The sequence below is a fragment of the Sphaeramia orbicularis genome, chromosome 12 (genome assembly GCF_902148855.1).
Source record: "Sphaeramia orbicularis chromosome 12, fSphaOr1.1, whole genome shotgun sequence".
NCBI lineage: Eukaryota > Metazoa > Chordata > Actinopteri > Kurtiformes > Apogonidae > Sphaeramia > Sphaeramia orbicularis.
The window spans coordinates 26,327,992-26,341,194 of NC_043968.1; the positions used below are offsets into that span (position 1 = coordinate 26,327,992).

The 13,203-nt window shown below is 39.4% G+C and overlaps 2 protein-coding genes across 2 annotated transcripts in view; one reads left to right on the forward strand and one right to left on the reverse strand.

Moving 5' to 3' along the window:
- The first annotated feature begins 37 nt into the window (after positions 1 to 37).
- On the forward strand, positions 38 to 4,019 carry arl1 (ADP-ribosylation factor-like 1). The gene is made up of 6 exons (XM_030148746.1): positions 38 to 138; positions 939 to 1,076; positions 1,883 to 1,964; positions 2,175 to 2,286; positions 2,497 to 2,675; positions 2,966 to 4,019. The coding sequence occupies exons 1-6, from the start codon at positions 135 to 137 to the stop codon at positions 2,994 to 2,996; spliced, it is 546 nt and encodes a 181-aa protein (XP_030004606.1). The 5' UTR covers positions 38 to 134; the 3' UTR covers positions 2,997 to 4,019.
- Positions 4,020 to 4,131: 112 nt separating this feature from the next.
- The window catches only part of utp20 (UTP20 small subunit processome component), a 30,678-nt gene continuing 21,606 nt past the window's right edge, over positions 4,132 to 13,203 (reverse strand). Inside the window, exons 44-61 of the mRNA XM_030148743.1 lie at positions 13,081 to 13,179; positions 12,825 to 12,992; positions 12,553 to 12,719; positions 12,310 to 12,457; positions 11,097 to 11,213; positions 10,834 to 11,004; positions 10,294 to 10,425; positions 10,105 to 10,215; positions 9,855 to 10,004; positions 9,561 to 9,743; positions 9,323 to 9,454; positions 7,591 to 7,723; positions 6,431 to 6,612; positions 6,271 to 6,342; positions 5,900 to 6,175; positions 5,657 to 5,783; positions 4,811 to 4,956; positions 4,132 to 4,728 (exon numbers count right to left, since the gene is read on the reverse strand). Coding sequence (XP_030004603.1) covers positions 4,573 to 4,728; positions 4,811 to 4,956; positions 5,657 to 5,783; positions 5,900 to 6,175; positions 6,271 to 6,342; positions 6,431 to 6,612; positions 7,591 to 7,723; positions 9,323 to 9,454; positions 9,561 to 9,743; positions 9,855 to 10,004; positions 10,105 to 10,215; positions 10,294 to 10,425; positions 10,834 to 11,004; positions 11,097 to 11,213; positions 12,310 to 12,457; positions 12,553 to 12,719; positions 12,825 to 12,992; positions 13,081 to 13,179 — 2,670 coding nt within the window. The 3' untranslated portion in view covers positions 4,132 to 4,572. The remainder of the gene's footprint in view (positions 4,729 to 4,810; positions 4,957 to 5,656; positions 5,784 to 5,899; positions 6,176 to 6,270; positions 6,343 to 6,430; positions 6,613 to 7,590; positions 7,724 to 9,322; positions 9,455 to 9,560; positions 9,744 to 9,854; positions 10,005 to 10,104; positions 10,216 to 10,293; positions 10,426 to 10,833; positions 11,005 to 11,096; positions 11,214 to 12,309; positions 12,458 to 12,552; positions 12,720 to 12,824; positions 12,993 to 13,080; positions 13,180 to 13,203) is intronic.

Genomic DNA, 13,203 nt, shown 5'->3' on the forward strand with positions numbered 1-13,203 from the left:
ACTCGGAATTTGTTGAATGTTGCGAAACAAAATCGAAGCTAGCGTTGCTGACATCATTCAGTGACACGTCAACCACACGGAAGGGCTCTCCTCTCCACCTGTACTGCTGATTAAAGAGCCGTAGTCTTATAAAAATGGGTGAGTATTTAAATTACAGTATTGTACAGTATATAGTTATATCAGCATTTATACATCATCCATATATAGTGTACTTTGTCTGAGTTATTAAATCAGTTTGCCCTGCTATTTGTTGGCCTCTTCCGCTTAACGCAGTGATGCCTGCTAGGTAACACGAGTTATTTACATGGATAGCGTCGTGCGTTTGATGTAAATAGTTATTAAACGCCTTCCCTCCGAGGCATTTACGATAGCTTGCGTATTGGAAAATATCTCACTATAAACATCAAGGTCATAATTGACAAAAACAGGACCATATTCGGTCGTATATTGATTAAATTATGACGTGTTTACTATAGCTTAGCTAGCACCAGTTAATGCTAGCTGTCTCATCCACTTCAGTGATACGGAATGAGGCCAATGATATACGGATTTATTTGTCTAATCTTTACATAAAAAGTCAGTGCATTTTGTTTAAATGCTTTGTAACTTTTTAATTTCTCTGTTTATACCGTTACATATTAACTCAATATCATCGGTCATTATCCAGTTAACCACATACGTAAATGACTTGCACCTCTGAGTTAAAGTTATTATTCATTGTGTGAATGTCATAGTCGTTGTGTATGAGGAATGAGACGGACGCTTAAGTATTATGCTTACAGAGGAGAGGCAGGCACTACATGTATGTATGTATGTATGTCGGCAAACAAATTACTGTTATTGTAAATGAAGTTGACTTAAAATGTCACATTTTTGCTCACTGTCTAACCAAAAGCTCTCCTGCTCCATCATTATCCTCCCCCTTGTCTGTTCTCCAGGTGGTTTTTTCTCCAGTCTCTTCTCGGGGCTCTTTGGCACCAGAGAGATGAGGATTTTAATTCTTGGTTTGGATGGTGCAGGAAAGACAACCATTTTGTACCGGTTGCAGGTTGGAGAGGTGGTCACCACAATTCCCAGTATGTCCTCCTTTGCTCTGTTTCCATAAATATATTTCTGACCAATTGACAGTAACCAGTAAACCTGCAGAAGGACGTTTCTTCAGTCTTGATAACATGTTTTGATGATAATCATTTTGGTTTGCATTCTTTTTAATTTTTGACATGAGAGAAGCATATTTAGTAGGAAAGATTTCACTGGCCTTAAGCAATTACAGACTTTTTTCAATGAGAAATACTCACCAGTGTCACCAGGAGGAAGCAATGAATACCACATCCACTAATAGACCATTAATATCAAAAAAGACATAGAAAAAAAGACTTAGCCTAATGGAAATTACTTTGTGTTTACAACACTTTATTTTAAAATTTTATGTATATTTAATATCTCAAAATCTTTATAGCATTGTTTTACATTTTATTCTCATGTGAAAATTAATATGTGTAGTATGTTCAAAGGAAAGTGACTGATAGGCTTAACCTTATGTAAAAATTACAATTGTATTTACATTATTCATAAACCAAGACATAACTACTCAGTGACGTCATCATGTGTAATGAAGTGAAGCATGTGTCGTTTGTTATAGAAATTCATGATCAATTTTTTATTTTCATTTAGTTTGTAAAACATGAGAATCAGCATATTTGTTCTCCTACTGACTCCTTGACATTGCATAGTCTTAGAATAAGAATTGAATTAATGACAGAAAGCTGCCTCTGTTTGTCCTCCCCTCTGTATAATAACTTCAGCCCTCAGCAGAAAACAAATGTCCAGACAGATTCATGTTTTCTGCTTCTACTGAACCGCTTTATTTCTTCGACTACAGCAATTGGCTTCAACGTTGAGACGGTCACATTTAAGAATCTGAGGTTCCAGGTGTGGGATCTTGGTGGCCAGACAAGTATCAGGTAGGTTGTGAGTCACAAACAGTGGCTGTATACCACAGTGTACATTAGTGGAAATGAAGGCATATGGGAAAAGCTCCAGCATTCACCTGCTTGTCACACTATCAGTATGATGAGTGTATTTTAAAATAGGAATGATTTCATTTAAATATGAATATAATTATCAATCCTACTCTTTCCATACATTTTACCTCCTTTTTTTCCCCCTCACAGACCCTACTGGCGGTGTTATTACTCAAATACAGATGCAGTCATCTATGTCGTTGACAGCAGTGACCGTGACAGGATGGGCATCTCAAGGTCGGAGCTGGTGGCCATGTTGGAGGTGGGTGGGCATGTTGTAACCTTAGAGTTTGGATCTAGTTGGATGTTTAATTTTAAGCTCAAATTATCATGGTAGCAGTTGATTTCCAGGGACACAGGAACTATTTCACTAATGGCTGAATATAAGGGTTTGTAAATGTCATGTTATCTTGATTTTAGCTCTGGCTGTTTGGAAAATAAAATGTCAAATGTGTTTTTGTGACTTTTCCAGGAAGAAGAGCTGAGGAAAGCCATCTTGGTGGTGTTTGCAAACAAACAGGACATGGAACAGGCAATGACACCTACTGAGGTGGCAAATGCACTGGGTCTTCCCGCCCTCAAAGACAGGAAGTGGCAGATCTTTAAGACCTCAGCTACCAAAGGCACAGGCCTGGATGAGGCCATGGAGTGGTAGGCTCATATTATACATTTCTTGTACAAGAAAAAAAAACACATTTCAATTTATATTTGGAAAATATAATCTGGAAATGGCATGAACGTTTTAGATAAGATCCTCAGGAAAAAACCTAAAGAAGTTTTATTCCTTCAGCTATTTTCAAGCAAATAGAAATAAATGGTGGGTGAGGGATCATTAAACTGACTGTCCTTCAGAACCGTCTTAGTTTGTATTAAGTACATATTGCACAACATGTTATCTGTGTTTACCAAGGCTGAATTATATTTGCTTTCTATCCTCTTAGGTTGGTGGATTCACTAAAGAGTCGGCAGTAAAGGACCCCGCCCCTTCTGTATATACACCTGACCTTTGACCCTAATGTATGAAGCCTTGTGACTGATGCAGCCTCCCACTCCCCTTGGACCAGTGCACTCCTTCCCTCCTCTGTCCTTCTTTCCCCTCTTTTGATCCAACTGAAGCCTTTACCCTCCCGATGCCGAACGCCTTTCAAGCCTGGGACTTAGAACTGACGGCTGCAGTAATGTCTGGACTGGGACAACACAAACACACAAACTAAGCCCCACCACTATATGTTGCACAGGTGACTGAAGGAGCTAATGGGCTACAGCAACAGATGGGTAAAGATGCATTTGTGATTTTGGAAATACACCAAGTTACTGTTGAAAGTCATCGATAATTATCCAGCAAATACTAGACATATCAAACTGCTGATTTTATGAATTCATTTATAGTAATAACACCTCAGTAAGTTATTGTGGGTTAATGGGAATAAAGGGGCTGTGTAATCAGATGTCTGATGGGTGCTACATCTGTTGACTTCAGTGATGGAGAGGTTGTCAGAAGTTGATCAGAGTTCAATGAGCACCATAGTTGGTGAAACATGGAATTTTCTATGAAGACAAAGACAATTGTGACTATTTCTTACTAGATGTTACAACTAGGAAATAAAACAAGTCCTCACTGTGGAGCAGCAGCTGGTTGATTGCCAAGTCATTAGCCAAATGTTAAGGTATGCTGGACGAGCCAACATTGAACACTTTACTTCAAATTTCCTTTATGTCATCCAACTAAGTGTTACTGCAGCCTGTGTTGTGTTTGTACTTTAATCCAGCAGACGCAATGCCACAGATTTGTTTTTCCTTCTTTACTTTTGTGTTTTTCCCATTTTGATTTTGAGTAATTTAGTGTTTAAGGCCTTTTTCCAGTGATGCAGCTTTGGCATATTAGTCATGTAGTTACTGAACACTAACTGTATGCTCAAAGTTTTTTGGTTGCATATTTATATCTGCTTGTACAGTGAAAATGATTCTCAGTAAAGAATGCTATTGGTGATTGTACCATATTCTGTTAAGTCTCTTTGATTTTAAAACGGTGTAACCATATATTGCTGATCTGCTTTTTTTTTTTATCAGTATTGTGCTAAATCATAACACCACGAGGCAAAATCAGTAAGAGCGCTGGATGTTTTTAATTACAAAAAAATGTACATGATATAAATCTTTGGAGTTCTACAACCTGTTTATAGCAAGAAAAAACTCATCTATCATGAATCTGAAGGAATATCCTAGTAATACAGAGAATTCCTGCTGTGTAAATTGTTTTCATGTCACAATGTCTCATATATATAATTCTCCCACACAGGAAAGTCAATTGTGTAATACACAAAAGATCTATCATTTTGCTTGGTTTGGTTTGTACAAGCTCCAGGCTGGAACATCAGCGGGGTCAGTGTGATTTTACATGCATCCTTATGTAACATCAGGTGTGAGTTGTTGGAGTCTGTTGCTTCTGAGCCTGGACTTGGCCACCACATATACCTGCATAGTCAAAAGGAGTGGCTTAACAGACCAAGTGTCCATGAGTGACAGATTCTGGTCTCTGCACTCATTGTCACTGCACCATGGCCAGGTCTTTGAGTGCGTGGCTTCTGTGCTTTTTAGCTTTATATCCAGGCCGAAGGAACTCGATTTTCCTCTTTTTGGCTTCAATTTTGTTCTTATTTTTCTTGAGCTTCCTCTTTGCAGCGATGTCAGGGTTCGCCACCGCCTGCACAACAGAATTATAAATGTCACCTGCATGCCTCAGGCCAAAGTTGTTGCATGCATTATCTGTATTTCGATGTCCATACCTGCATGGCTCTGTGCCGTTTGCGTGCTGCTCGTCTCTGTGAAAACTCCTTCTGGACAGCAGAGAACGCTAAGGAGAATCTCTCCAGTCCCACCTGTTTCTTCATCAGCTCTATCAACTCCTGTGCTAGGTTCTTCAGAGTAGGATCTGGGTGGAGGAGAGGCAAAGGGTCAGTAATTGTATTGGGGAAGAAAACAATCTTAACCCATAAAGGCCCAATGCTACTTATGTGGCAGTTCCAAAACAGCTTTTTCTCTATATTTAACTTTTCTTAAGTGATTTTTTTTCATCATTTATTATAATATTATCCTCTGTATTTTGTGTTTTTACAGTAAAAATCAGATATTTTCCTCCATTTAATTCACAGATCATGTTCATTAAAGCTCATATTAAAGTTGAGGGTTATATCAGACAAAAAACTGAAGAAAAAGAGTCTTTTCAGCAACATATTAACATAAACCAAGTGTGTCCATCCACTGTCATTGATCAAACTCCATGGGTTTTACTGGTGAATCAATGTTGTAGAAGATGATAGTGTTTCCATGGTTACTACGGAGCCTCTAAACATCCAAATGGGTCATATCTGATGACCATGAAAAGACGAATAACTGTATTTTACACTAATTATTTACATGTATTGATAGGATTAGTGGATCAACAGGTATTAAACGGTTTAGATCAGTAGATGGTTTTGGTCCTCGGTGGCTGTTTGGGTTTTTATGGGTTAAGCCGTCTTCCTGTGTTGGTACAATATCACAGCAAGCTCAGTAAGAGTTTACATCTATATAGAGGGATACAAGTGTCGGTCAGATCAGTATTTACAGGGCTGAGGTTGTAAAACCAATACCTTGTTCTGCGTATGTGCTGTCCAGCTCCCTGTACAGAGGAGTGATGATAGTGGTCAGATACGGGCCGAGGCGCTCCTTCCCCAGATCCATGGCTATCGCTCCGAGAAATTTAAACACACACGTTCTCTGGTGAGAGAAAGCAGAAGGAAAATCCATCCAGTGACACAAGATGATCACACCATACTGCAGTGAGGGAGTAGAAAACCTGCAGATGTACTGGACTAGTTTGTCTTTTTTTTTACCTTCAGAGGGACTTTGGGAGTGTGTGCTGCTTCTCTCTTGGCCATCAGAGACAACTTCTTCATCAACCAAAGAAGAGAAGGGGGCCGATCATCCTTGTCATCTTCATCCTCTTCTTCCTCTTCCTTTTCTTTCTCCTGCTCTTCATTGCCATTTTCATCCTCTTGCTGCTCGTGCTCTTTCTCCTCCTCCTTCACCCCTTCGTCAGCTGTAGTGTCGTCACACTCGGGGGAAATGAGGTAGATCACTTTGCCGACGAAGAGCAAGTTCTTGATCACCTGAGGAGGACGGAAACACAGCTCTGAAATCGACTGAATGATGCGAACATAGTTTTACGCGAAATGTGTTTGAGATGCAGTAAGAGTTTGTGCACCTGCTCTCCTGATGCTGTGTCCAGGAACTTAGACTGCAGCTGATGGCAGAAAGACAACGCCAACTCCCTCATCTAGTCGACAGAAGGAATGAGGATATGTGAAAATTAGGTCACTGTACCAGCAAATTTAATGAGAATACTGGTGGTCCTTGGTGTTTACCTTCTTGTCCAGGCTGTTGGTGATGAATGCCAAGGATGGCAGCTGAGTTACTTTATCTACCTCTCCTCTCCAAACCATGACCAGCTGTTCTGCCTGGTGGGCTGCAAACAGCTGGCCAAAGAGCTGCGAGGCAGTCAGCCACACCCAGCAGTGAGGGTACCGCAGGTGGGCTTCCACATGCCCTGCAAGTGTAAAAATACCCGTCAGAGTGCACAGAATGAAGACGCTTATGGGTGCTTCAATGAAACTGGTCCCTAAAAACAGGACAGAGGGGCTAAAAATTCTAACCAGATGTAGACTAATTTTATGAAGTTTGGAAGCACTTTGGGTCTTTTTGAAAAATAAATATTTACCGAGATAAAATAAACTATTTTTCAGATAAAACACATTTTTATTTAAAGTGCTCATACAAAAATCTGCATGTAACACGGTAAAAAGGGCGCGAAAAATCTGCACTACTATTTATTTGAATATCTTTTTATTCTCTCATAGGTACATTTTGGGAATTGAACAAATTATGCAAGGCAGAGTGTTTCACAAAAATGGCCGCTGCTGCAAAATCGATTGTGATTTATATGTGTTGAAATGGGCAGGTTCTGCATGTAACGTGAGTGGACACGATGGGTTACACACGAAACCTGGAATGAGACTGAGATTCAAGAAAAACCCACGTCTGTATTAGAAAAACCACTAGGATTGTCACATTTAACACAGTGTCTTTATTTATAGCGGTATATAAATCAAATTAAATCAAATTTTATTTATATAGCGCCAAATCATAACAAAAGTTATCTCATGACACTTTACATACAGAGTTGGTCAAAACCAGACTCTTAGCCAATATAAGACCATTTATAGCTATGTTTTCAGATCTAATGCACTGATGCCTAGGCAGCTTTTCCTGTCCCAATTTGGGTCCTATTTTTGGCCTCAATATTTGATTAAAAATTCATTAATTTTGGGATGGCTCAGAGCAAGAGTATAAATTTTTTGAATTTATCCGAGGTCATCATTAGGTACATCCTGGGGGTAAATATGCCTACATTTCTCTTTTATTATTGGGTCTGAAAAAGCTGGCAAAGTGCTATGTACCAAAATAAACCCAGTTTCATGGAAGGACCCTTATATAAAGAAAAAAAAAAATTAAGTTTGTTCTTTACCCCAAATGCGATTCAGTGTATCCTCAGGCTTCCCGAGCTCCAACAGGCCACAGTGTTTGGTCAGTTTGCTGATGAGTGTCAGATAACTGAACAACAGTCTGTCTGCTCCTTTCTCCTCCTGTTCCTCCTCAATCTGAAAAAGGCAAAGTTCAAATGTGACACAAGCAGCTCATCTGATCAGTTTTGAAGGTGTCTCTGACCCTGACATCAGGCCTGTGGTCCTCTGATGATGCATCCAATAATAATCTGCCAGAGATGCAATACAGTCACTTGTATGAGTTACTATATTCTATTTGTTTCATGGTTACATATGTATTCTTTGTGTGGGGTCTACATAATGTACAATACTGTGCAAAAGTCTTACGCAGTCTTTAGCTTTGTCATTTTTTCAGGATTGTACTGGGTGTGTGTCTTTATCTCTAACAAGAAATATGCAGGAAATATGTGAACAGTATTGAATCAAACACAAACAAAATGCTTTTTTTTTTTTTTTTTTTAAATCTTAGTTACATATTTCCAGTTCTACATATCATCACCTTCTTAAAATAATAGCCTAAGTCTTTTTTTTTTTTTTTTACAAAAAATATGTTTTGCCTAAATCATCAAATACTCAATTTCTGGCTAAGTTTTTTTCTGTTTCCTGAAAAAAATGGCATAACTAATTATTTGGGGAAAGTGACGATATATTACTACTAAAATTGAGAATAAGCATATGTGTGGTCATGATGTCAGACAAAAATATGAATATTGTAGGAACTATATGGGATCATTTGGACAAGAAAAAAAGGACCATGGAAGCCTCTGGGACATTGTGAACGTGTTTAATATATCACAAGATTATTTAAGAACACATCCAGACAGTCGACCCAAGAGAGTTGAAGATTTACTGAATCCAAATGGAGGTCAAACTAAATAAATACTGACTTTACCCACAGATGTAGTTTAGTTCAGATTTTTTTTTGGTGTGTATTTCAATACTGTGCACATATTTCCTGTATATTTCTAGTTAGATATTAACACATGCCCATTACAACCCTGCAAAAACAACAACACTAAAAGCTGCCTGTTCTGTAGATTTAGTGATTTGGTTAGTGGTGATTGCTGAACATGAGGTGATACATCAATTCTTAATCACTTTTTTTTTTTTTTTTTTTTAAATTTGAGCATTGTTTATAGTGGTGTGTATTAGTGTGCTTTTATGATATATTTTACTGCATATTGAATTGTTCAGTGGTAAACTGTGTTTATTTTCACTTATTGCTTTTTTCTACTGGGACCTGAGAAACCAATTCCCTAAACTCATGTTCTTATGGAGAATGACAGAAAGTCTCCTTGAATCAATCTTTTTAAACCACGTGTCTCTTTGTGTGATCTTGTGTTACATGGATATATCAGCTGATTGTCAGTCAGCCAGACCACAAGACCTTCATCTATAGTTGTTTGTCTGTCAGTAGGACTGTACAAAAACTGTCAGTTGGATCTTCATTAAACTAACTGGAAGGGTAGGGATTGGCAAACCTATGACATTTTGGAAAACAAAAAAAAGGGGCAGACTCTGGACATTTTTTAAATCTAACTGGCCTTTTCTGTCATTGCATGATAAGGCATCTGATTGAATTAGAGGCCTGTGGAAAAACAGTGGAGGTTTCTGCTCTTTATAGTTATAGTAGTTTATACTCAAAAATTTTGTGAATATCAACAAAAGATGGTGTGTGTGTGTGTGTTGTCTTACATCTTCATAGTTGTCAGGGTTTATTCCCTTCTCCAGGAGAGGCAGCAGGTTGCCAAGGCGACGGTGGAATTTCTCTTCCTCTACCTCCACAAACAGACCACAAATCTGAGCCCCGAGACGCCGCAGGCTTGTCTGAGAGGGTCAGACAGTTGAGTTCATCAGAATGAAGAAACTAACAGTTTTGAAGAACCATGTCATTGTTTCCCTAGAGGTTGTAAATGTGTGGGAGTGCATGTACCTTCTCTGAATTCAACCAGGTGTCTACGAGGGAGAACATGGTATTCTGGTGGTTCAGGTCAAGTTGGGCCAACAGGGCTTTGATGGCCATGGCGGCCATTTTCTTGCAGCGTGCCGAGTCATCATTGACCACCACCAGAGCCAACGGGGCAAAGAACAGGCCACAGTTCTGCTGCAGGATTTTCTGAATGGGGAAATTAAATGCAGTCTAGTTTTCTGTCTTCCTTGCGGTGGCTTTTATTTGGACCATGACACAGTATGGATAAAAAATACCAGGTATCAGCTATTCACAAACCTGAGGGAACATCTGGAAGATGTAGGCCAGCATTTCCAGCACAGACTCCCTGCCTGTGTCGTGCTCGTAGGTTAGCTGAGCCACCACAAAGTCCAGGTGAGGTCTCAGCTTCCTCCCCAGAGGGTAGTCCAGCAGGTACTTCAGATAGATCTGAAACCACAAAACACTGATTACCCCAGGGCTACACACACACTCTATTCAGGTTAGTTTTAGTGTTCCAAGTGTTTTGTTTTTGTGTGTGTTTAAGTACCTGTCGACAGTGGACTCTGATCATAGCATTGCTGCCAGTGACCGACAGTTTAGCCACTTTTTTCATCACTTCTTCCATCTCAGGAACGATGAGTTTCCTTGACAGAATGGCCTGGTGAAGACACACACGGGTGATGGTCACGTTCACCCTACACACTAAAATAACACTGATGACCTTTTAACTGTGTACCTTCAGCAGGCCGAAGGCTGTGGCCTGGCGAGACTGGTCGTAGATGTCTTCCTCAGCGTATCCCAGCAGCACTTGCAGTTGTGTCTCTGAGATTATGTTGGTTTTGACATTTTTCACCAGTATGGTTATGGCCTGAGAGGCAAATAGGGGACATGCTTAACAAAGAACACTGCTGTTAGGATTTCTAATAAGCTGTAAAAAGCAACAAATCTGAAAAAAATTTTGCTCAAAAGCAGCATGATAAATGTGTCTAGTTTTAGATTTTGTTTTTTGTGCTAATTTTTCCGTTATTATGAGGAAAACTTTGATTTAAATAAAGAAGATGAAGAAACTTCATATGATTCACAAAACCACCTGCAATTTGCAATTTTATTTTTTTTATTTCTTTGTAGTCTTTATTTCATGTTCATATTCATTTTTTCACTGTTAGTTTTAGTTTTAGTTGGAGTTTTCTTTAACTATAATAACCCTCCAATAAACTACAAGGGTTCCACCTGTTCATGTATAGATGCATGCATTTATTCTTTGTGGAGCTACTACCTTGAAGCAGTTCTGGACCAGGTGGTAGTTCTCCCCACGGGCCGCCCCAGCCTTGGAGTAATCCTTCAGCAGGATAAAGAGCTGCTTTGTCAGCTGGCTGGCGTTCTGCTCCACCGCAGGCAGAGGGAACTTCAACAGCCACGTGAATGCCACCAGAGCCTCGGTTATCACCTGGACAGAGGAGGAAAAAGGGACAGGATGAGATATGGGATGCTTTTTATTAACTTGAAATATCATATTTTTAACCACTGAACGTTACCAACCTTGACATGCATGGAGTTTAGGCAGTCAAGTAGCAGCAGAACAAAAGGATCCAGCATCTCCAGAGCTGAGGCCTCGGATGATGTCACTTTGGCTTTCTTCATACTCATGTGAAGCAGCTGAAGAGTAGAAAGATGTGTATTCACAAACATTCACTTCTAGTAAGTGTACAAACAAGCATTCTCTGAATAACTGAGGTAAACAGCACTGAACAGTTTCCAACAAATTGATGCCAATAAGACACTAAATACTGCAGGAACCAAAATGAGGGGAAAAAACTTTATTTTCTCCTCTTTGTTCAAATAAAAAGACTAAATATAAAAATAAAAGACCTGGTGAAATTCTATGCTATCATGGTAACATGAAACCAGTTTGTCATGCTTTTGTATACTTTGTATGGATTAGAGCAGTACAGTCACATCCAGGTCACATCTGATGGAACGTGAACAGCGGTCAGTAATTATGGCTGTCATTCAACTTCCTGTGTGAAAACATCTGTGATTATAAAAAAAATACTAGAGTCATATTGTAAATTTTCTACAGGCAGGGAGTAGAGGCCAACATACTGTTTCCTCTCAGATTATTTGAATAATTAAAGGTAACGATGCTAATTTTTCCCAGTAATGATAAAATACTTTCAAGCTCTGCAGGTTTAAAGTCACATTAAATGTTTGGGGCAGTCGTAGAATGCAACTAAATATATTAATCAAGTCTATTTTTCTGTGCTTTACTTCAGTGTTTCTATTTTCAGGTCCATTACTTCTTCTTCTCCACTACATTTTTAAGGCAAAAATATTTGTCTGTTTATGATACACTATAGTTATTAAAAATACCTTCAGTCAACAATTACATTTCAGATTAATAATAAAAACACACAAGTAATAAAGACTGTATTACTATAGATTAGGTAAGCCAATAGTATATACAGTAATTAAAATGACTGTAATTACCACTATTAGCAGCCGTAACACTCAGATGATCACATTAATGCATCCATTTTTACAATCTATTGTGCACCTTTAGTTTTGGTAGGTTTAGTATGATTTTAATGCTACTAGTTTTTATTGTTTGTTTTGTTTTTAGTAGCTAACCTTACAGGTTACTTTTTCCTTGTATCTTTATTTGTAAAATTTGCAATTTAATTTTTCTGTAAAAGATCTGAGTACTTCCTCCACCTGCTTTGTAGATGTGTAATGACCACAGATGTGTGGATACCTTTAGCCCAGCATCCACCAGGATGTGCATATTGGTTCTGCTGCTGACTGGAGCTTTCTGACCACCTCTCTTTGGTGTTGGTGGAAGCAGTAGGCAGCTGGGAGGGGGCAATCTAGGGTCTGGGGGTGGTTGAACTGATGCTTTTTCTCTGCAAAAATGAAAACAATATCCATGAATGTCAGATGAGAATAAGTCTTTAAGTGATTTTCTGTATTTTAATAGCTTGTGTGTTTTGGTACGCACCGGTCTCTTTTGGTGAGCAGTGGCAGGCTCTCGCTCACTAGTCCGTGGCTCAAGAGGAGGATATCCTGAGAAGTCATGCCAGTGTTGGCTAGCAGACCCAGGACCAGCCGTCGCAGCACAGCAGCCACCCGGTTACACACCTTCAGACTGGATGAGGTCTCTAGAATCTTTTTACAGAAAAGTAACAGCAAGGCAGTCTGTCAATATTGAGTGTTCGAAGTACAATTCACTACATTTTCTCTTTCTGCGTATTGCACTAACCCCTTCCTCACCTCTTTGAGTGGCAGTATCAGCTTTGTGATGCTCTCCTTACTGCAGAACTGGGCGAGCAGCTCATAGGAGTCCATGCTCTTGCTGTGTCTTGCCTCCATCAGCTTGGAGACGATGCCCTTCACCTCCTTCTCCTCAGCTACAGCCCCAAACAACTCATTGTTGAAGATCTAACCAACAGTAAAGGGAAGACAAACATATGGGGTAAATGTAATTTATGTCATGCTTGGAGTTACGCAGGGTAAAGTAAGTCCTTACATCAATGAGCATGTTCATGCATGGGTCCAGGTCACCGCTCTTTAGGGTTGGACTGAGGGCAGACAGTAACTGGTACACTGTAAATGTCAGCACGTGGACCTGGATGAGAGGCAAACGGAAACA

Excerpts from the sequence above, each read along its gene's own strand:
- arl1 (XM_030148746.1), top strand. Across the intron at positions 1,077-1,882 it reads GGTGGTCACCACAATTCCCA|CAATTGGCTTCAACGTTGAG; the intron begins GTATGTCCTCCT and ends CTTCGACTACAG. Across the intron at positions 2,287-2,496 it reads AGCTGGTGGCCATGTTGGAG|GAAGAAGAGCTGAGGAAAGC; the intron begins GTGGGTGGGCAT and ends TGACTTTTCCAG.